At 41.0% G+C, this 23,904-nt stretch overlaps 2 protein-coding genes across 25 annotated transcripts in view; one reads left to right on the forward strand and one right to left on the reverse strand.

Moving 5' to 3' along the window:
- The window catches only part of Camkii (Calcium/calmodulin-dependent protein kinase II), an 83,050-nt gene extending 75,294 nt beyond the window's left edge, over positions 1-7,756 (forward strand). For 6 of the 20 annotated variants that reach the window (XM_076382932.1, XM_076382946.1, XM_076382951.1 and 3 more), the window contains 4 exons: positions 6,500-6,575; positions 6,681-6,775; positions 7,354-7,471; positions 7,617-7,756. In XM_076382932.1, the coding sequence (XP_076239047.1) occupies positions 6,500-6,575; positions 6,681-6,775; positions 7,354-7,471; positions 7,617-7,749 (422 nt within the window). In that variant the 3' untranslated portion in view covers positions 7,750-7,756. Of the gene's footprint in view, positions 1-1,622; positions 1,782-3,142; positions 3,399-5,200; positions 5,264-6,499; positions 6,576-6,680; positions 6,776-7,353; positions 7,472-7,616 lie in introns of those variants that run through there. The other 14 variants (XM_076382931.1, XM_076382936.1, XM_076382942.1 and 11 more) reach the window with 6 other exon arrangements.
- An 8,330-nt stretch (positions 7,757-16,086) lies between these two features.
- On the reverse strand, positions 16,087-22,631 carry LOC143182136 (DDB1- and CUL4-associated factor 6). 5 transcript variants are annotated; one of them, XR_013002398.1, is made up of 16 exons: positions 22,377-22,631; positions 21,917-22,071; positions 20,935-21,052; positions 20,669-20,847; positions 20,465-20,600; positions 20,239-20,393; positions 19,996-20,167; positions 19,670-19,921; positions 19,218-19,605; positions 19,028-19,137; positions 18,876-18,956; positions 18,746-18,806; positions 18,549-18,668; positions 17,821-18,082; positions 17,509-17,742; positions 16,087-16,271 (listed from the first exon to the last, which is right to left on the reverse strand). XR_013002398.1 is itself a non-coding variant. In XM_076382929.1 (16 exons), the coding sequence occupies exons 1-16, from the start codon at positions 22,465-22,467 to the stop codon at positions 16,210-16,212; spliced, it is 2,439 nt and encodes an 812-aa protein (XP_076239044.1). In that variant the 5' UTR covers positions 22,468-22,631; the 3' UTR covers positions 16,087-16,209. The 5 variants fall into 5 exon arrangements, 4 of the variants coding, with proteins under 4 accessions (XP_076239044.1, XP_076239043.1, XP_076239041.1 ...); XM_076382929.1 differs by having other exon boundaries at positions 17,637-17,742; positions 19,218-19,596; XM_076382928.1 differs by having other exon boundaries at positions 17,637-17,742; positions 17,821-18,073.
- Positions 22,632-23,904: the final 1,273 nt, after the last annotated feature.

Below are 23,904 nucleotides of genomic sequence, written 5' to 3' on the forward strand. Positions count from 1 at the left end.
GATCTAATTTTTTATTTCAAGTACTAGCATAAGATTGAGTGTCTTAAAGACCGAGGCAAGGTGTTGAATCGACGTCTAACACATCACCATGACCTACGAAGCCTGTCCTATCCAACTGTAGCTTGAAGAACGAGATTTAAGAGCACGAATGAACGAAGGAACCGTCATAAAAATCCGTGGCCACGTCTTGATGCTGAGCGAGGCACAAAATTGCGCCTAGGATGGCGAAACGAAGCGGGTAGGGTCAAAGGTCGCGCGCGGCAAACGACTCGGTCGTGACGATGGACGCCATCCAAGCTCCATCCTTGTCGTCTTTTTGCGTTCTTTGGAGCGAAACGAAGCGACGAAACAACGCGAGCGAAACGAGAATAATTGGAGCTCGTCGTCGCGATATTACGATCCGCCCCCTTTTTTATCGCTCGTGTTCGCAGTAAAAGTTTACGATCAGTCCCCAGCAGGGTGAAATTGCAGGCTCCCTTTGCGGCTGTTTATCGGAAATGCGCTTTAACGTGCTCGCAGCATGTCAGAGGTAGGCACAAGCCATGGACACTGAAAATTCAGACGACGAATTGGTAAGCTTTTCTCCGATGGATCAGACCGTTTCTGCCTGGAAACAATCGCCTTGAGTATCGAATTGGAACCTCTTTTATATTCGAAATTAATAGCACGTTGACTACTGAGAAAAATTCAGTATTCGAGGCACTACTACCTCAGTTTAGAATGTAATTGTCAATGTGTTAAAGACAAGGCTGAAGAGGGCAGAAATTGGTGAGTCCCTTTTTAGAGTCGAAGCATGACTTGAATCGTCTTTTCTTTTTCTCATTTTCTCCTGGATTTTGATCATACAATTTTAGAAGCCGAACACACACATTCACGCTTCATGGACTAGATTTCCACACACTTGCGCTTGCCCTTCGGCCCCAGTCTCCTTCATCTCACCTAGCGCACATTTCGATTCACCCTTTCGATTCTCCCCTCTGGCGAGATCCAAGGAAAGCGCGAGGTCGTTGCTCTTTCATTGAGATCTCAATCATCACACGCTTACCTTAGTACTGTCTGATCTAGTTTATACAAACTTTAATATATCAATCAGTCTCTTCGATCTTGGCAAACCTCGCTCGGAGCTCCTTCGAGCGAGCAGCTCGTAACACCTCCGCATTCTCTCAATTTGCTTTCGATTGGTTTTTCTTTTCGACTTCCTTTTTCGAGGGTTTCCATTCTCTCTGGACAGGTCGCTGCACTCTTGTAGTCTTCCTCTAATGCTATTCATTTTTCTACTTCTCCAAACTCTTCAGCTTTCAACGACTCTTGTTGAATGTGGATCATCTCACAAAGGCTGAACAGATGATAGTCACGCAAGATTCAAAGTCTCGAGGAGTGAGGGCTTGGTCATCCACTCCAGACCCGAAGCAAGCTCCTTATCATTCCAGATTCGTGATATACTCTCCCCCGAAAGCTCTCCTCGAGACTTTGCGATGGATTCGCTTGAGATAGACGTAGGGAAGAGGCTAGAGTGCAGCGGCAGGGCCACGAGAGCACGAAAGAGGCCAGAAGAGTCCGGGAGGAAGGTGTTCTCGGTGGCTGACAGTAGCTCGTCTTTGGTTGGTTGGTTGCATGACTAGCTGGCAGCGCAGGAAGTGGTAGCAGCAGCGGTAGCAGCAGCAACAGCCAGAACAGCCAGACTGGCGCTTCGCCGTCCTCGCCAGCGGCCGTCTACATCTACAACAACAACGCGGCGACGCCCACGGCATCGTCGCGACGCTACGACTCCTCCACGAACGGTCTGTATCGTTCAACACCTCTAACACTCTTCTATCTTCTACCCTGCGTCCCCTGCTCCCTCACCCTCGCTGAAATACGCTGACACCCTCGACACTCCAATTGTAGCTACAATTTCATTCCTTCCCTCTTGGCTGATTTTACATCCCTCTCGACTCTTCCTTCTTTACGCGCCCTTTTTTCACTTTCGTTGTGCTCCTTTTATGGGGGCATCCTGGAAAAATTGGATGTAACCCGCGGACCCGATTGAAAGAGACTTTTCATTGGGGATTATCGAGCAGACTTGATGGAATTGGATCGGTTTTATAATGTCGGGGAATATGAAAATATGAATTGGTTTTGTGCTATAGTCTCGCGATTCGAATTTCGATGAAAATTGCAGGTGACAGGGAGAATTGCCACGCAATTGCAACGCGATAGATTTCAATGGTTCAGAGAGTTTCGATGTTTCAAAATAATGAATATCCTGTTTTAGGAATAATATAAAAATTTTTTAACCCTCTGTTTTCTTTTCGTAAATATATTTTCAAAGTTCAATTTTTAGAAAATGTGACAGATATAGCAGCTGTTTCAAGGATCGATAGTGTGATGTATCGCGTCTTCTAGAGAATAATCCTATAGCTAGCAGTATCATTGTATCAATCGCGGCGATCATCGATAATGCGTTTCGTTCCACAGAGACGCATTCTAGGGCGCATTGTGCGGTTTGATTGATTCCCATAATAGCCGAAAGCGCATTTATCGCACCGCCCATAAATCAAATTCCCATTTCGTAAATGGAGGACACTTTTACATCGCGCTGGAGATGGGTCGCCAGGAAACTCCCTCCTTTCGTAAGATAGACCAGCTCTTCCATGATTTGAATTCAGTTTCCCCGGCGAAACGAGTTCCACCCTCCTCAAGCACGAATCATACCGCAAATCTTCCAAATTACTAAAGTTTTCTAACACAAAAATCCCGCGGAAGCAAATTGTCTCCACTTTGCCTGCAATTTTCTTCCAATTCAACGACGCGCCAACTTCCAGTCTTCCGCTTCCACTGTGGCCATCGTTAACGTCTGCACAAGTGTGCATAATTCTTCAGTGAATTAGCAGTAATTCGTAGAGGGTGGTTGGCCTCAGGTGAAGGGATAATTCACGAAATAGACTTAAGAAAGACACGAAATTCCATCAATTTTCCATCTGTTCGAATTTTGAAAAATTTCCAAACTGCATTTCCTCAGGTTCCTCTCCACACCCTTTAATTTCCGCGAAACGCATCGATGACCAAGCCCTGTGTGTGTTTCTGCATGTTCCGGTTGCACGCGTCGCTGGCATGCCCCATCGATTTCGTTTGCATGTGCCCAAAACGAATCGAATATCAGAAACGGAAGCTCGGCGGCCTGGCGGTGCTGGATACGTGCCACTCGGTCCAGCCGATGGCTGCGACCCAGAAGACGGTAAGAAGAGCACCAACGCCGGTAAGATCGCTGGGGACGCTGAAACAAAGAGCACGAAGAGAGAGAAAGCCTGCTCGAAGCTTAGTTCGTGTTGCTTGTCGTGAAAGTGGAGCTTCAGGACGCTTGGTTGGGCCTAGAGAATCGCTGCAATTGCGATCATGAACCTTGATCTTGACGTGGGAGGCTTTAAGAACGATTACTCGGTCTCTAACTTCAAGTGATTCCGAGGCCCGACAAGTGTCACGAAGCTCCTCGTCTCTTGCTCCGTCTCTGGAGACTGCTGATTGTATTTTTGGGTGTCCCCCTTTTTTGGATGCCTGTCGTGTGACGGTATTTTTGGTATTTTTGGTATTTTTGCTGGTAGATATTGCCACTTTGGCTCCACGACGCAGAGAGATCATTGAAAAGGATATTCTAGATTTATAAATATTCAGAGTAGAGGAATAATCACTTGGAAGTTCGTTTTCCTTCGCTTGGTCTGCTCATAGCATCGTGGACCGAGTTGCAAGTAGTCACGGTTTTGTTTTGGCGGACAGCGAGCCGTAAGTAGTAAGTATCGATTTTGGTCAGACAAGGCAGTCGGCGGGTTGCAGATCCCGCAGCACTCTAGACATCGTACAACCGAAATTCCGTTTACAATCTACCTTTTCGTAACAATCTTTTCTTCTTCTTGCTGTCAATGAAACACGCGCGGGGCCACGTTCGTGTGCGTGGCGACACGCACAATATCGTCAGTGTAGAAGAGAAAGGATGAATTGAGAGACTCGAGAACACTCAGCAAATCGTGTTTGTGCATTCCACATTGTTTAACTCGTATTATTTACGAACGCAAGTAGACCTCTGTAAAATGTCATTTCTGTACGTGGAAATTAACATGAAATTAAGAGGAATGAAAGTGTTGATTTACAAAACGAGTAATTAGGTTTCCAATTCATGGCTGGAGCATAAATTTTTCAACGAACAGGAATTGAAACACAGCTACTGTGAATTGTCGTGAATTATCGATCAGAAATTGTATAATTAATAAGTGACCCGGAAATGATATTTTATCTACGTAGGAGCATTGTCTAGGCTCTCTGGAACGCTATTAATCCACGTTTGTAATCGAAGTGTAGGTGGCAAATTTGTCAACATATCAAATAAAATTTTACTGACCCAATCTAATTGTGTTGTGGCAAGGGAAAAGAAGTACGACAGAATTTTCGGACAGGCTTCGTAGTTAATACGATCCCATTGATGCTAGTCCGCTAATAGCCATCTAGTTACAAGCTCGCGTACTCCATTTGGCATTTGCAACGAGCAGGAAAACTGTCGCGTTGGCGTACGAATTATGGCAGCGTAAGGCTTCCAAATACGCTCGTAAATGTCGTTGCGCGCTTCTCGCGAGCTGGTACGCCATTGAGAGAACATTATCTCGTCGTTTAAGAACGACAAGGCAGTATATCGGTTAGTCGGTGCATAAAGCCAGCGAGACGAGGAGAATGGTCGAAGGCCATTGCAGAGGAGCCGACGGAGGGGAAGATGGAGGGTTAGAAGAAGAAGGAGAAATCGTAATAAGGACGAGATGGAACCGGAGGAGACGGTTAATCCTCTTACGCCGCTCGCTGGGGATTAAGCTCCGCGACGTTTCCGAATTTTCATTCGACTTTCCTCGTCTTACCGTCGAGCGGAAAGCGCATTTGGAAACGCGAGCCGAAAAGCCCGAAATTTCTCGTTGAAACAGTCGCACGTGGCACGTCGGAGAAAAATCAAGAGCAGAGGGAAATCTGTTGATTTTTCGTCTCTCGAGCATCCACTGACGTCTACCGGAACTAGTCCTCCGCGGAACTTAATCTTCCGCGATGAACCGCTTCGGCCCACCGCAGCAACGATCCCTCCGCCACTCGCTGAAAGCGAATCTCTTTAAGCATTTATCGAAAACACAAAATAGAGGGTACCTATATTATATCTGTGTATGTATATATCTATATATATTGCTTGTAGACCTAAGAATCGTGTGTCCTATCAAGACCTGCAGCCAGCTATCGACCAACTCCCAGTGCTCAGGTAACGAAACACTGTGCTCACGTAATCGCGACGAACCCGTCGAGCGCTCTGACGGAAGCGGAGCGTTCTCTGTTCGTTTTCGTTAGAAACCTGCCGATCCAGCGTAATGTAAATTTTGCTGTTTCGCTCGCTATGGTGCGCAGTAGGGTAGTTTACGGCTCTGTGGCTGACGATTGGCGATATGGTGGTGGTTCACGGCCGACGATCCCCCGGGAGGATCGTACCATACACAGTTTTTCAATTAAATCTATCAGTCTTTCGAGAGAAATTTTCTCTGTTTCTTTCTTTCTTTTTATTTTTTTTTTTGTCGAACATTTTGGTGCTAATTTTTTGGAACTGCGGGAGTAAAGGGGATGACGAGGGAAATTGTGGGAGAAAAAAGTTGAAAATTTTTGGAAGGAGGGAAAATTCTTTTAAAATGAGAAATGTTTTATTCTTCGAGCTTCTGAGAAGCTACCATTGGCGACGATTTCAATTTTCAAAATTCGTGTCAATGAAAGAGACACGAATCATTTTTCAGTAGAGTGATAGAAGAATTCACACTTGAATTCTCCGTTTCGTCGATGATGCGTCGGTAGACGAATCAGTGCAAGGTAAAAAGAAAAGAAGAAATATGGTGCTGATTCTAGCGATGCATCGACGAGATTTGATCATTCCCATTCGACTGGAATTGTATCAATTTTCATTTCACTTATCCCCAGAGGACAAACTATAAGTATTATCCTGAAAATTGACATGATAATCGTCGAATGGGGAAAGTAAGTTAGCCACTATGAACGAAAATCGATCCTCGAATGGTCACACCACGAAATACTAATTACGCCATTTCTTCTTTAGCAAGCAGAAGTGTTAATAATTGAGAATACTATGCAAACACTTGATATACAATTTGAAGAAAAAAGTAAGGAAAAGAGAACCGTTTGAGGATCGTGTCATTGGAGTCCGATTAAATCGAGTAGATTTTTTACTAGAACACACGTTTGAGAAGAGTAAAGGATTGTTTGATAGAGCTATTAGGTGTTTCGCGAAGGTAATACTGCTTTTTCGTTTTGAAGCGACTCCAATGGGTGATCAGTACAAGACAGTCTTTGGCGTAGGAAGTAGAAGTTGATAAAGATTCGTGCATGTAACTGTTGTGCCGTACGATGTGTCGGTATAAGCCTGGATCGTTGATCGAACGAGCGGGCGTGCCGATCCCGCGTTATCAACTGATCGATAATGTCTTGACGATTCCAGCACGCCGTCAGGAGATCATCAAGATGACTGAGCAGCTGATCGAGAGCATCAATACTGGCGATTTCGAGGCGTACACGTAAGTCACGAATAACTTTCTCCAAAAGTTACATTTCTGCCATGTTGAACCAAATTTGAAGTATCAAAAGAAGATCTTGGTTTATAACAATGTATGCGCTTCCAGGAAAATCTGTGATCCACATCTGACTGCGTTCGAGCCGGAGGCTCTAGGTAATTTAGTCGAGGGAATGGATTTCCACAAATTTTACTTTGATAATGGTAATTATGACTCATTTGCATCACTGTTAAATCGTACCGCGCCAGTCAACACGCGTTACCGATCACTGCACCTTTGTGCTTACGTTGTGCTCTTGTAATTTTTATTTTCGGCTCAATTGCATGTTCTTGGAAATTCTTTTTTTGCGGAAATAGCAACCTCTTTCATTCTGGCGTTGAAATCTCTGATCGATCGGCGTTCATTCGTCCTCGCGGGCTGCTCGAGCTTAAGTCGACCTAAGCTTCTTATTGCACTTTCGATTTGCAAAACACTGAATGCGTAAAATAATTGCTAAGTTCTGCCTTCCATAGAAAATTAGTAAAAAATTATCTTTAAAAACCATGATATTTTACACGTTCAGTGTACTTAATAATTTTTACAGTTTTTCCTACGTATGCTCTATTTTTTAAATTCTCTTTTCCCTTCATTGAACGCTCGTGAATCTCGAGACCAAGTTCTAAGGTTTGCTTGAACCATTTCTCGTTCTCTTATTCTGCGTGTCTGCTGAGAGCTACTGCAGTGCACGAACAAACGCACGGATCCTCGAGTAATAAACTCTTTCGCTTTTCAAATCTCCAAGCAGTCCTGGGGAAGAACTGCAAGGCCGTGAACACGACGATCCTGAATCCTCACGTGCATCTGCTTGGCGAGGATGCAGCGTGCATCGCGTACGTCAGGCTGACGCAGTACATGGACAAGTGAGTTGCATTTCCTTGCAGTCTTCATTAACAAACAGATCCTAAACAGAATCTCCATTCATTCATATCCACTCAAGTGTTTCTCTTAGAAGCTATTTCTCCCGTCAGAAAGGGTGGTTACGCAAGAATTTCTGTGGTGTTCCAGACAAGGCGTAGCGCACACTCAGCAGAGCGAGGAGAGCCGCGTGTGGCACAAGAGGGACAACAAATGGCAGAACGTGCATTTCCATCGAAGCGCGGTGACAGGACCGTCGCCGTTCTCCTTCAATCACAAGTAAATCGATGGACAAAGGGACACGTGGGAGGAAGCAGAAGAAGGGCCGATGTGTCGGTGGACGCTCGTCGCCTCGACGCGTGGAACGAACGAGCCGTGCAGCAACACACAGTCAACATACAACCAACACACACACAGTCGACCACACAGAGAACACGCGAAACTGCGGAGCCTCTCATGAATGGATAAATATAGTAGCCGTGACTACGTATATTTATTTATTTATCAAGCGCGAGTACACGTAGCTAGCAATAGGCGCGAGGAATATAAAGGAACCGCGATGAGTGTTTAGTTCGACATCTTTGGACTCGCTCCAGTACCTGCTCAGCGTACTTAGGGGGAAGCCGCGACAGGGGAACGATTTCCAGTGACTAGAAAGCTCAACTCTCAAGAAAATTGGCTGCAGAACCTGGAAGAGGTGAAGCTTGGGCCTCGACTGGCTCGACCACCATTGAAGAACAAGATTCTCCACGGTTCTCCATCTCTGAAGATCGCAACAAAGAAGAGAAGGGAAGAGTATATCCGGTGAATTGGAGCGGAAAGACGTTCCCCTAGCGTCGGTGCTGGGCATCGACGAGGTCAACGATGGACATCGAACGGAAGAGCGCGGTTACCCGAGCGGAAGTAGACGAAGAACGGAAGCAGAGAAGATCCAGCACACGGATGAATGCGCGAGGTGGTAAGGTGGCAGCGTGGCCACAGTCGAGGAAAGCTGGCGCCGACACGTTGGCTACCCTCGTATATATTTAGTTCGTATGATAGTCGCTGTACAGAGAACAATCTTCCATATAACTCTTTTTTCTTCTAATTTTTCGTTCTCGTCTCTCGCAACGACGCTACCGAGACATATATCCCAAGTATATCCGCGAGCGTGCGCGCGCTCGAACATACACACACACTTCGATATACTACACACACTTCAAATATTTCAAGGGTTTTACACTAGAGGTGTCGAAGGGATAACTCATGCGACAGGAGGATTCGAACACAGAGACACAAGATACGGGAGAACACGCGCGATTGTCCGAGCGATAGAAGAGCGATCTTCAAACGTTGTTACCTCATCGTCGTAAGGCAATTCCGCGGCTGGCGTGACGCGGAAATCGGCGCCGCGACGCGCGCCCCGCCAGCTCGCATGCAGTTTCATTTTACCAGTCGATCTCGAGGCCCCGAGTGCATGTGACGCGAGCAACAAGTGAATAAACCTGAAACTAAAGAAAAAAAAAAACAAAAAAAAATAAATTGTGCCGATAATTATAAAACTGATCTAAGTCTAAAATCTAAAAAATTGAACTTATCATTTATTTAGTAGTGCTTTAATTTACATTACAAAATAAGTGATAAATTCAACTCTTCTGGATTTTTTACTTAGACTACTTTCATAATTAGCGGCACGATTTAGAAGCAAGTGATGGTTTATTGAAATTGATGTGAAGTAGAGGAAGCAAGAAAGGAGAGATCTTCTTGCTGTAGATCATTGTGCAATTTTGTTCTCGTGCCATTCGATGCACGCGGTACATGTACGTCGATCGAGCGGTCCACTTTCGGCATTCGTCGAGGAGGAACCAGACGGACAGAAGGAGGAAAAGTCGCGGCGCGCGCGACGAGTGAAGTATATAATATTCTCGCGGGGGTAGATGCGGGGTGGGAGTTTTTTGTCGAATTTAACCTTCATTAAACACGAGATAAATCTTTCTACACGTTCGTACATCCTCTATTGCTAAAGAATATCGACTTACGGGAGAGTAACTCGATGGAAATCGAACAAGGATACCTAAGGGAATTACGAAGGGAGAGGAGACAGTGGAGAGGAGAGATAGTCTCTACCTGTGCAAGAGAGAAATCGGAGGAACATTTTTGCCATCTTGTTATATAAATATATATACATATAAATAAATATATATGTTATAATATGTACATGGGTGCGCGCGCGTGCGGACGCGCGGACAGGGTACTCGCGCGCAATTTCGCGGGAGGGTATCGATTTAGAAAGGATTGGAATTGTCGAGAACCATGTTCCATTTTACTTTCCTCCGATTTTACTTACTCCTCTTTTAAACGATTAACAGTATTCTCCGTTTTAGATTTGTTTCAATCTGTTCTCGGATCGGGTACTTCGATTGCGTTGAATTAAGCAGTTTTAGTTCCTTTAATTCGTATTGGGTTTTCTATCGAGTGTCTTTAGATAAAGTTTAGTGTGTAATTAAACGATATGCGATTAAATAGCCGCGTGTCGAGGAAGAATACGGTTCTGGCGATTCGTCGACGCGCTCGGAAACGCGCGTCCACGGCCGTGCGCGCGCGCGCCCGCATCGCGACCTACCGCGTATGTATATTAATACAGAATAGAAAATGGAGAAGAGGAAGAAGAGAAAGAAGAAGAAAGAAACGATTTAATATATTGCAGATACTATATTATAAATATAAATATAAACATAAATTACTGTTAAGGAATAGTTATTTCTACTACTCTAATTCGTCGCTTCTACGTGTGATTGTTGTATAAAATACAAAAAAATATGAACAATTATTGATTTATTATCATTGTTACTATACGATTATCATTACACGTTACGACTATTACTATTATTGTATTATTATTATTATTATTACGATTATTAATTATTATTATTCTGGTTATTATTATTACCGAGCGAAATGCAAGAGGATATAGGAAATGCGGAAGAAAGTTCACCGGAACTAAACTCTGTCAGAAGGAAATGACAAAAAAAAAGATGAAGCGAGAGACAGAGGAATTTAGATAATTATAATCGTATTGTAAAGGCTACGACGATTGTACGACCTTTTTTTCCTACGGATAAAAGTATTCTTAATTGACGTACGAATGGATCTAGAGACAGATTATAATACGGGAAGAAGAAAAAGAAAGAAAAACACGAGGGAGAAGAGGAAAAAACGATGAAAAAAAGAAGTACTAGCGCGTAACTGATCTTTATTATACACACATTTATAAAAAAATTACAAGTTTACGAACGTTAAAGGCGATCGAGGGCTACCGTGAAAATACGAACCCGATACATCTTTTTAGATATCCTATCGATGAAATGAGAAGAATGCGACGGGAGAGACGAGAATGGATAGTAATCTCACGAGGAAGCACACGCTCGCGCGTTATTTACGAGTTGTTTCTTATTGAAAGAGAAAACTTATTAAGAGATGACGTTGAAAGATAAAGAGAATACGAGAAGTGATTTTTGTGAACGCGGAGGGACGTGTCTCGCTGCCAGCCACGGGTCTTGCTGAAAGTCTCTGGTACTTTACACTTATTCTTATATTTATAATTCTAAGCTTGCATGCTTAGATGTATAATAGCTGTTAACTGTTCCGTCAGTCTTCGAGATGTTATCGTATTCCGTGGAAAGCTACCTATAATTTCTAGTCATTGAGTACGTTAGCGATTTTCCAACTTTGGTTCACAGTTACCTTGGAACTCAGTGTCCACGATGGCGTAGCAATTTCTTCAGACACTGTATGGTATGGAGTTGGTGTCTCTCGACGAGATTTTCAGCAAGATCCCAGCTGTTCGAGGGTTTAAAGAATAAAAAGAGAGAAAGAGAGCGAAGAAGGTCGATTAACGAGGTATTTTCATCGTTCGCTTTTTTCTTCAGAATATATTCGCTCGTTCCAGCGATTTTAAGCGATTAGGTAGAGCAAGATGATCGTCTAATTTCTACGAGCTAGATCGATTTAACGTATAATTCTTTCAAGTGGTCGCGTGACCAATAGACGTAAAACAATTATCCATCAACATCCAGTCCGCACGTTTACTTTCCTCTCTAAAGGATCCGACGTATTTTTTGCTTGAACTGTAACGTTTAAAGAGAAGCTATATTTATCGTATGTACCGGCGTATTGCGATTTTAACGAATTAGCTCGTTCACTATTGTTACGTTGCGAGTAGCGAGTCAACAATCAGCGGAAACGGAAACACTGGAAGACGGTGCGTGCGGCTTGCGTCCTCCTCCTCTCGCTTCTTCCTCCTCTGGACCTTACAATCATCCTCATCTGGTAGAAGGCAAGTCCAAAAAGTTGAAGTGTAATTCAAATTGTTGAGACCACGAGAGGCTGGAAAGAGCGAGGAGATTCACGGAGATATTCTCGAGAAAATGGCACCTCTAATCAAGATCACTAAATTCTAAGTCCACGTAGATATAAACTGACCACGAGATGGTTGCAGAAGAGATCTAGGATGGTATTGAAATTGATGGAGATGCAAATGAATTTCTGTACAATAGGGTGCCTTTTCTTGAGAGGGAGTTGGAGGACGAACCTATCAAAGAAATGCGTGGGCATGTGAGCGTTTACCGCGCCGTGACAACCGAATTACCGAATTTCAATCGACAAGCTTAGGGTTTAATCCGCCGTAGCGTGTAATTAAACTATAGTAAATTCGTTAAGGGTGATATATCGTCTTCTGCGTACATACGTGCGAGCGAACTTTACGTAACACACCGGTCGAGCTGCACGATTTTATTACCAAGATTTTCAGCGTCACGTTTAGAGGAAGAAAGACACACAAGCGAACCCGAGTACACGCAGAGATAGAGGCGGACTGAAAGAGTGTCATCGCGAGACGTGTGAAAGAAACAAGTTCCTCTCGAGCACGTTTCCAGCGCTCGACGCATGGCGATCGTGCTCTGGATCCGTGTGCGCGAAATCTCGAAATCTGCGAGGAAAAACATAGTTCGATGGCAAACAGAACCATTTTTAATTATCTTGTCTTGATCAGTTGTGTTTTTCTTGAGAATCCCAAGTTATCGTTGCGGTTTTGGTCAGTGTCACGTAGGAAATACAGATCCATTTAAAGATTCCCATGTGTTCTTGACGAACAAGTGCATCGGGACCTTCTTGGCCAGAGGAAGTTACCAAAATTTCCTTCTGAACATCATTAAAGTTAGAGGAGACATTCATACTAGTAGTATCAGTGCCTTTTAGCTAACTTTATCAACGTTGAAGAAGATATTGATGCTTTTTTTATTATTGGTATTTCCAATATCTGTATCTGATACCAAAGAAGCTAATTAACTTTAGTAGAATCTGAAACTGCGTTTATCACGATTGATCTTTGTTCACGATCGGACTATATTTTTAATCGCACCTTTCGTGTTCCACACTCGAAATCACTACAAGAAGAATTCCTAAGACAAGGGGGGAGGTTCCTCCAATTTGAGAATCCATCAGAATGATTTCGAGTGAAACTAATGAAAGTTCCGCGAGGAGAGACCAAGGTCTACGCGATCCTCGGCCGTATCGACCTCTCCTTTCGTCTCTACGCTACTTCAAGTCCGCGTCGATCAATTTTTTATCGTTCCGTACTAAACTTTTTGCGATCCACTACGTACGCATAATAGTTATTAAAAAGTTGTATTTAGCGTGCGTGTCCTAATGTACATGCGTGCGCGTGATCAGTATACACACAGAACATTGAGGTACAGCTCGGTTAATTTTGCACGATGGCGAACGATCCTCGATCGGGTCGGATCGACGGATCGAATTTTAACCGTTCGATGCATACGGCTGAACAGGAGCCTGATCTTTCCGACGAGTCTACGTCGACTTAACATATCTTCGTTGCAAAGGAATCGAGACTAAATTAGAAAAAAAATCGGAAGATCTAATCGTACGCGTGGCGGTGCGATTTTTTAATCCTTGTATGATTTTCGCGATCGAACGTACGCATCGAAAGGCTAAAACGATATACGGTACGCTAAAGAACGCTACTGAGCGAAGAGACAAAACCCTTTCGAGCTTAAAACGAAACAAACGATACAAAAAGGAACGAAGAGCAAGAGAAAGAACCCTTTCGATTTTGATCTCCCTTAGTGAAGGGAGACAATAGAGAGAGATTTAGCGGACGTGCGATCCAACTGTGCCTCGAAGAAAATCTGAGCGACGTCCCCTCCGAGATAAAAAACAAATGAAACAAACTATAAATATGTAATAGAGAATTGTAAACGTTCACTACTATTCTTATTGATATTATTGTCATTTATTATTACTGTCATCATTATTATTGTCATTGTTATTGTTAACTATGATTATACCGTCGTCACGCGCATTAGAGGATTATATTCACGTGCAATGGCGGATGCCGATTTCCGCGCGACATTCGTGTTTTTACTTATTGAGCGTTGCAATTGCATAGGGGTAGGAAAGAAGGGAGGAAGAGGGTTGCTTGACGGACATCCGCTGGAGGAAACAGCGTTTCATCCTTCCTCGAAGGTACTTGGATGAAAACACTATTTTCCAATGGAAGAGGATCGTGTTTCTCTTAAAAGAATAGTGGATTTTTGGGTCAGACGTTTCCTCAGGTCAACCTTTGCGCGTTTGGATAAGTTCCATGGATTGGTCACGAGTTCTTAATTCACATCTCTGGATTAAATTTAGACTTCGATTCATGGACTCGTATTTCAATTTCCTTGAATCGACCAATCAATATTCACACGATAAGAAGAATACGTCAGTCTTATCTTTCTTCCCAAATTGAGCAACAGACACGCTCTTTTTATCGAGAATCACGCTCTACTTGATCTTTTTCACTTGTTATAATATTTATCTATATAGATTTCAGCAAGTGTTTATTAGTCATTGTTTAAATTTGAGATTTCAAGATTTATCAGCTTCATAAGAGGTTTTCGCCTCTCACACGCGACGATCAATGTCGATCCACGATTTCCACGAACGATCTGCCGCGAAAGGAAGCCGAGGACGATTCTTCTGATCCCAGTTTCCGTTCTCCAGCGGACGTTGCGTTAGCAAAGAAGCGATGGGAAGAGGCGGCGCGAAAGGATCGAGCGATCCACGAAGCACAGCTTCCTGTCGATCTCAGCTCGATCTTGCCGCTGCTCCCATCGCTCTGGATATTGCCAACTAGGAAGAAACGAAACGGAGGAAGATCGGGAGAACGAGTGAGAGTGAGTGCGAAAGAGTGCCAGAGTGAGTGATACGAGCGAAAGAGTGTGAAAGGAAGAGAAAGTGTGATTATTAAAAATCTCTCATCGGTACATTTAATATAAACGCTACTTCATTATTACAGACATTATTGGATTTACAGTAAACGGATAAGCGATTGATTACAATTTTGTCCTAATGTTCAGAGAAATAAAACAAGGAAATACACACGTCTCCGTTCTCCACTTCCGGTAACTGTCTTCATCCGCCGCTCGTTTCAATATCGATAAATGGAAAACCACAAGCGACGATTCTTCTGTTCAAGAAGTTACAAAGGAATCGTCGTGAGTCTACGGAATTTGAGCAAACAACGAGAGAAACAGAAATCGCAAATATTTGAAGACACTGAATCCAAGTGATTGACAGGAAAGGGAATATTTGAAATGAGCGAGCAGATAAGGCGAGATCACTACTCGTTCGTGTTCTTCCCTCTTATCACTTTTTTGTTTTCATCTTTGCGTTGCTTCTTCAGAAGCTGGAAGATTTCTTCGCTTTGCTTGAACAGCAAACACTGATCCATATCGCAGGAAAAAGATTACTATTTTAATTATTTATGCGTCCTATTGTGATTTGTAACGCGAACGATCTTAAGTTTCGTTTTTTATTCGAATCTATTCATTGTTATAATTTGGTAATCGCTATTGATTATTTTTATCACTATTACGGTTAATTTTATGACAAATGCGACGTTCATATTTTGTTATTAAATTGGATTCTGTTGTTGTATGTAATGCGTTGCGCTTCAATTTTTATCTATTTGTAACACTTTTGTTATCATTCTTTGTTATAATTAGATTAATACCTTGGCGGCAGCGCGTGTAAGGGCGAAGGCCATCGGAGACATTAATAGCTTGCCAGCGAGAGCTAATAATCGAGAAGGAAGTCGTAAAGAAACAGACACATTTAACAGAGAATCACAATATATTTTGCATAATTCGATATGTTATAATTGCATAAACATCCGCAGTTTAATTATAACAATATATATTACTGAAAGAGGCTTCCGTGATTCCTATGTAATTCAATTCTGAAGTGACCTCTAAAGTAAACGATTCTAATTTTGTCGAAACTATGTCATTAGAAAAATCGCGTCACATAAATCACACGAAACACAAAACGAAAGTAGAGAAAAGCAAAGATAAGTCCTTCAGTTCGTAAATAAAGTGTATTTATCAATCAATTGCGGAGGCGCGTATAAATGAAACGATTGGAAGAAACGAGAAGGAAAAAAGAAAAGACAGAACTTATCTCTCTCGCCGATGATAACTATGCGATACGAAAGCTTATCTAACTAAATATACATCCTTGCAATTAAATATCGAGCGAGTTACGTTTGCAATGATAATGAATCATAAGTACAGGCGGGTAGTTCTTTTTCTTTTTCTGCCAACTCGAATAGTCTTGACGCAATAATCACGCGTCGTCTGGTCGGAATTCTTCTCGGGAATCGGGTTTCTTTCACTTTGTAACCGACAGTATCGTCGAGAAAGATTTAGCTTCTCCGCAACTCGCCGCTGTGGTCGCCGCTGCTTCTCCCTCTGTTCCGACCGCGTCCTACAAAACAATCGGAAGTATTCTATAGTATTGTCTTTCATAGAAAAGAGAGAGGAAGAGTGAATATCTGAGCTAGTTTGAGGAGCTTCGTGTAATTTTCTTCCTCAATGAATAGCCTAGTGACCGTAGGAAAAGCTCATTCCATTTTCTTTTTTATTGACAGTGAATACACGGGAACTTGCGCCTATCTTTTTGTTGTAGAAATCATTTAATTAGATACTTGGGAACAGTTGTGTTCCATAGAGGGAGGGAGAATAGAGGGAGAACTATTGTTACGATTGCTTGTGAAGATCCAAAGAGGATATCGTAGAATACTTATTGTTGCAGAGGTATAACATTGAAGAGCATTGGCTTAGCAAAAGGGTTGAGATTATAGCAAAAAAAGTGATTGTTAATCAGCAGCATTAAGTAGAAAGCTTTGCGACGAGAAATTAAAGATTTGGTGATCGCACAAACTCAATTGATTTTGTTACGTGCTTGCCAAATTAATTTGATGTTAAAAGACAGTGCTCATGTCGTGGCTGAGGCAGCTATAATATAAAATGAAAAACCATATGAAACTGGTCGTGGAACATGCTTCTTTATTATTTTTGTGTATGTTATGCAATGACAATGAATTATTAGAAAGAAAGAATAGAACTCATTGTCAAAGTACGCATTTCCTATGGTATATTGAAAGATATTTTCTTTGGTATTTTGATTAAAAACTTTATTTGCATTGCTACAACAATTTTTTACGTATTAAATCACTGATGTGACATTACATGCACATTTATATCTCCCTTTTTTTCTATACATATGAAAGTATTTAATATTTAATAGCATAAAAAATTACAAAATTTTATCTTACTGTATTAATATTATCATTATAATTTTTTTTCTTTTATTAATACTTAGCCTTTTTGGCTTAGGAATGATAACTGAAAAACTTAAGACTTTGTACTTTAATCCGTCGTTCTCAGAGACTTTTTGCTTTCCTTTAACTCTATAACAAAAAGATATCTGCAAAATCAACGACACGAAACATTTCTTCCCCGAATCCATTAGCTTACAAACGTAAATCCAATATAGCTATACAAGTACTTTTCTATGCGCAACCCTTAAAAAAAGAACATAAAAAAAGAAATGCGATGAAGATTTATGGTAATAATGGGTGGAATTACATAGTTAGGACAAATTCACAGCGTGAAGAATGGGGTTGATACAACTCTGTACATCGTTAGTTACTGTATAATACCTGCATGTAACAGCAAAAGTTGCCAAACTCTTCAAGTATATTAAGTGTCTTAATTAGGTATCGCTGTTCACACAAGTATGGCAAACTATCAGAAAGTCTTGAGAAATATTATTATAAATTTTCACTACCTCTGCGTATCTGATTGAGACATGCCAGCATTCTGATCATAAAAACAGCAGGTACAGTCATTGTATCTTTGGTCTCTTCCAACATGATCGCATTCCTCTTCTTCAGCTGTAAAAATATGTTCAAAATTATTCTACTGTTCCTCTCATACGACATACTCTGTAATTAACATTTACAATTACTCACATCTTCCGCAAATTTCTCGTCAAAGCTAGGCTCTTCGTTAATCGGCGCCCACAGCTTGACATCGTAATCAATGCCAGCGGTAGCGAGTAGTGGCAAATAAGGATGCGGTTGCAGACAATTGACCACGTGTTGGTCAGCTTCAAGCAACATACACAATCTTGCCGTGTCCTTCTCCCAAACGAACACGTGGCCACAATCGCTACCCGACATGACGAAATCGTTGCCCCAGAAGTTTGCCTCTTTGATCATGGTCCTAAAGAAACTAGAGTCAAACGGGGGAAGGCCAACTGATCAGATAATATATGGCGGCCTTGTGTGAAACGGCCCAGTCCGCTCGAAGGCTTTTTCGGAACTTTGCTGGTCAATGATTTGGCTTCCGATTTTCGTCAAACCTTTCACGTTACTTATCGGTTAACGTTATTACGATAACCAGTCAAGAAAACCAAACTTGTTGAATAGATTTGGTCTCGCAACAAAAATTCTCTACTAGAGTTTATTTACTACGACACGTTGTTGATCTCATCACCCAACACTTACATTGATTAACAAAAACCAAAGAGACCCGATTTCGAGATCTTGTTAATATCGTTTAGTCACAAGATTGATACACCCTCGGTTCAATCATTTGCAGCCTTCTCGGAGATTGCAAAATTTATTGCTCGTATTCACATGGCGTTAATCATTGAATCAACAGACTTATTAATAGAGAGGTGGAAACGAAAAAATACCTTGCGTTGCGGTGGCCCATGTACTTTTGCTTCACGCATAGTTCAGAGCATGATTTATCGAAGCTTGCGGACCCTCGTCGCGATCGAGATTCACCGTCTTCTTCCAATTGGTTTTTCAATCTAGATAAAAAATAGTAGGTGCTTTACGTATCCATAAATTCTTCCCAATTATAAAATTTCGATGGTCGTCAACGTACCTATTCCTAATCTCTACAATATCGTCATCGTCACTATCAGTGAAAGTGCTTTCATCAGTCTCTGTTGAAGAGATAACGCATGATTTTTAATCTTCCTAAAAAACACAACAATTTGTGTTACGCTACTTACTTTCTTGCATATCACTAAATCGTAAATGTTTGTCATGGCTTTTGTCTGAGTATGTTCCACTACTGTGACTTCCGGATGGTCCTGTAAAATAACGTTTCATTGAAGTACAGAACATTGTAAGAATTCATTGCATAACGGGAAGCATTTATCACCTGCTTGGTAACTATCGCGGGTTACTTCATCTGCTACACCAAGGGATATCGTGGCACTTGTAGAGCTTTTATCTGTATAAGTTAAGCTGACAGCGGGCTCGCTACCGTGCCTATAAATAGACGAATATAATTACCATATTACTAAAGGAAAAAATGTAAAACTTCGTAAGTGCATTTTTGAATATCATACTTTTCAAGGAAACCATCTCTCATTTTAGACAGTCTATCTCGAAGGTTTTCCATCATATGACCTTCCTGTTTGTTCTCCATACTCGTACACGGTGAGTCTTCCCTAGTATTTTGATCTTCGTCCCCAGTATCATTACTATCTTCCACGGTATGCGAAGGACAAGGTTGCGTGGAACTGGTCTGAGTTTCTCTTTGACTAGATTCAGTTTCGGTAGGAACATTGGATTTACACTTAAGTTGGCTTTCGTCGGAATCAGAATCTCGAGGCGTTAATAATTCTTTCGACTGTGTTTCGTTCGTTATTTCTGTAGAGCAGCTTGGACCCGGATCACTCTGTGTGCTGCTACAACTAGTACCGTCGAAACTACTTGCTTGCCTTTCTGAAATTTCTTGAAAGTTTTGTTTAAATCACAGATTCATAAACCGAGTGCATTTCGTCGTAAAGTTAGCTACCTGTTCCATGGCTACCCTGAGTTGGAACCCTCTCAGTTCCTTCAGGTTCGTTGGGTCTGTCTTCACTGGTTTCTGTAGTGTTTTCGTTAGTGTTCTGAGCATGGTCTTGGTGATCTATCACACCTTCTATACTATCTTCACCGCCACCACACAAGGCAGCTCTGGTGGCGGGATCGTTTAACATTCTACTGAGAACATCTGTCATTCTTTGCATTAGGGAAGTGTGAAGGACTGGTCTAGCTTGAGCAATTTCTAGAAGATGGAATAGGTTGTATTTTATGCTAGGGAAAATTAGGAACAGAGATAAATATTTTATTTTAGAGTACCTGTGCCGCTACGTCGACCACCTTCGCGTTCGGGTCGAGCATCAGGACCAGTATCGGACCAGTCACCTCTCAGTCTTAATCTACGTACTGGTAACGGTGATCGCAATCTTTGTTTTTTACCCTCTCCTTTTCCTACTCCAATATCTTTCTTCAAGTGTACACTGCCTTGATCCTAGATAAAATAATTATTATAGTTTGTGATATACGTGTTTTTGTGGAAAGGAGATGCAATCTTTACAGTACCTTTACATTAAAAAGATAGAGATGATCGCTACTGTAACTAACAAGGACTTCTTGCCCGTCAGGACTATAATTTAACGATGTCATTCTATGAGAATTGCCTTCGAATTCTGGGACAGTAAAGCTGCATAAGGCTCGCCCTATTCCAGCTACCCTTTCTATTAATCAAACGTTTTGGTCACACGTCTTTTCTCTCCCGCATATTAGATTATAACAATATTAATATTACCATTGACTGTCGGCATAAGCATTCTTCTATCGAATATTCTAACAACACTATCAGAACATCCGACCGCTAATTGATAAGGCCAATGGAGATTTACCGATAGAGCAGTTACAGCTCTTTCACATGAAATTATTACATCCTGTAAAAGTTGATAATGTAATTATTGTTTCTAAAATGTTCTACAACTTTAGCTAGTTTATTATTTACTTCTCTACATTGTGGTGTATCGCACTTTTCCTTTAGTCTAAGGTCAAACCATCTTACAGTGCCATCCTCTCCACAGCTTAGAAAAATGTACGGTTCAGATGGTATCGTTGCTACTTCGTAAGTTGTACCGCTATGACAATTAAATTGATTACGAAATGTTTCTCTTTTTCTCATTAAATCTGAAAATGTTGAAGTGTCAATTTATTAGAGTGAAAAGAGTGCACTTGCACTAATATTGGCACACTTAAAGGTCACTGAATCTTTACCTGTATACAAAATAATGCCATCCCCACTACATGAAACAATGTGATGATCCTGGCTATGAGGCAGAAACTTTGCACAAAATATATTTGCTCTATGACTGGTTTTATAATCTGTTAACACCTGTAATGGAAAGACAACATTGTAATAAAAGCTTATTACTTATATCTATTTAACTTATGATCTCTGTAGCTGTTTTACACTTCTAAACATATTGAATTTTTCATCCCACTTAATTAGCAAGACAGTTCTAGATTGATGGCTCTAGATGTCAAAATTAGCACCACATGCATTACACTCAAAAGTTTTTGTTCATTTGGCAGAGCTTCTGCATTTCTATCTATGTCAATGTTAGACCTTGGCTAGAATTAACTATGCATGTTATTTCCTTGAAAAGGTTTATGGCCAATGTAACTTCCTCAATATATTTCTATTTGATAAACTTTGTTACTATACAATCTTATACAATATTTTCACTTTAAAGAAACTAGAATAATGGGATGGAGGAAAAAATATCAGTCTATATAAGAATCAACCTTGATCTATGACATATATTTACAAGAATAGAAATAATGAAGTTAATGCTATTGTACATTACAAAACTACTGTCACATTTTCTGGCATATGTCAGTCATATGTAACATAAAAATGTAATACACACAACTACAAAGTAACTTCTAACAATGTTATGAAGAAGTATTACAATATATGTAGAAGTGACTACTTAAATATACTTTGTCAAGGGTGGTAATATAAATAACCTTGGCACAGAATTTTACATCTTGCACGAGTATACTCGAAATTAATGCATACAACAAAATAATAAATTCTTTCATCATAAAATTGCATCAGTAGGCATTACTTCACCTATAATTTAATCTGTTACAGTGGGAAGTTAATAATAAACTTCACTGATTCAACTTAGCTGAACTTCTGCAGATATAGTATCTCAAAAACATAATGTAATTTAAGTCCACTTTAGCTTACCTTATAATTATATGCATTCGTTATAACTAAGTGCTGGTCATCTGCACCAGATAATATTAATTCACCCGTAGAATTCCAACAAACAGAGTTTACACAACCATTATGTACTTTTAATCTTTTCAACAAAGCCATACGCTGTATCAACTCTAAACTGGCTGAAATATAAGAAATTAGGAAAATTTATAATCTCTCACAATGATTGCAAAACACTTGAACATGTTTCTGTTCGAATTTGGTACAATCATTCTGTGTGTAGAAATAAACAATGAAGCAAGATCTACACAATGAATTTTTCTCTGTTATATCACTGAAATATTGTTTGCTGGTTCACAAGCAGTTTGCCTTTGTCCAATTATGATCACTCATGGTAGGGGAATAAACGTTTTTATCTCGTGGCGTTGCACAGTACACAGAATGACGTTATCAAATTTTCGCTTGAAAACACGTTCGCCTCGAATACCTTTACTGCTGGAGTAAAGCTGCATCTTGATGGAATCATTGTACGGTTGATGATAAATGTCACGGAAAAAATTGGAGCGTGTCTTCTTCATGGTTCAGTCCTTGAATCGTCGCGATGTGTATTCCTCTAGATCAATTCGCGGGACGCATCGATCTCGAATTAACGTCAAATTCCAGATAACCGCGAGGGTGAAAGAGAGAGGCGAAAGTTTGTGTCTGTCAATCAGGAAGAGCCTCTGTATGTTAGCCTATCGATCGGATCAGAGGCCATGCAACGTATTCTTACGCAGAGAAAATCCACGAGGATGGCATCGAAACGACATGGCACTCGTACTAAAAATAAACTCCGCGTAGCTTCGAAAATTTGTGCAATCGCACTGAGCCGTGATCACTGCGAACCAGGAACAGCTGAGCGGTCGTACACAGTCACACCGCGCTCCTAGAAGAAAGTGCGCCAGTCGCGATCTTTGCGTACGATTATAATCGATGTCGACAGTAACGTACCACTCGTTCCGAAAGCCCTTTTATTTTTCAAGCGAGACGCAAAAGATCCATGCGTATCTCGCCGGATAATTGTTTTTATCGTCCTGGATATCTGAATTTCACTTATCAGCTCATAGATTCTAGAATGTGTGTGGAATCGCTCTATAGATTAAACAATGGTGTAAATGTAGATCTGTAAAAGTAGAAACAGTTTTTTTATTTACGTATTTCTGTATATTTATGTATACTGAAAGATTGCATAATATTGTAAATGATACTATGTAATACCGCATCACGTTATACTACAACATAATATACTATTCATTGTTAAACAAGCGTTTTAAATATTGTATGAGGTTATTCAAGAATAGTCTTAGAAATATATGTACTGTGTGTGCCTATTTCTTACATTATTTCAAAAATTCACCTTATAAAATTTACTTACAATGATGGAGAATAATTCTAGGGCCTCTACAAATCATTTTGCAATAATAAAAGCTCGTAGAATTTGTTTATTTATTGTAAAAACAATATTTGTTAAAATAGGCTAAAAATCGTACTGGTGGCGCCATCTAGCGGTGCCGCGGTAGTACTAAAAGTAGGAGTTTTAAATTTAGTTCGGGCCTGCCGCCGCTAGAGGCGCCACTGGGATGTTTTGTTTTCTCCGATTTTTGAGAGACAAAACAAGTGGCGCCTCTAGCGGCGGCGGGCCCGAACTAAATTTGAAACTCCTACTTTTAGTTCCGCAGCGCCACCGCTAGATGGCGCCACTAGGACGATTTTTAACTAATTTTTACAAATATTGTTTTTGCAATAAATAAACAACTTCCGCAGACTTTTATTGTTGCATAATGTTGTAGAGTGTCCCTGAAATGATTGTACATCATCAGATTATTCGTAAATTAATAAATAATTAATGTTTCAGGATTTTGTATTTCAGGTAGTTTCACTAACCATGTTTGAGCGTAATTTTGTAAATCCTTTTGCTATAATAATTACACAATTTCTATTGCTCAGTGTTATCACAAAGTGAATTATGAAGCCTC

This window comes from Calliopsis andreniformis, chromosome 8, assembly GCF_051401765.1.
Source record: "Calliopsis andreniformis isolate RMS-2024a chromosome 8, iyCalAndr_principal, whole genome shotgun sequence".
In the NCBI taxonomy this organism is placed as follows: Eukaryota; Metazoa; Arthropoda; class Insecta; order Hymenoptera; family Andrenidae; genus Calliopsis; species Calliopsis andreniformis.

What these genes read in the sequence shown, in the direction of transcription:
- LOC143182136 (XM_076382926.1), bottom strand. Translation starts at nt 22,467, where the DNA reads ATGAAGAAGACACGCTCCAATTTTTTCCGTGACATTTATCATCAACCG. An exon ending in GCTTATGCCGACAGTCAATG is followed by an intron (nt 20,394 to 20,464) that starts GTAATATTAATA and finishes TTTGATTAATAG; the next exon opens with AAAGGGTAGCTGGAATAGGG. An exon ending in TCTCAATCAGATACGCAGAG is followed by an intron (nt 16,272 to 17,636) that starts GTAGTGAAAATT and finishes ATTGTTTTGTAG; the next exon opens with GACGCGGTCGGAACAGAGGG.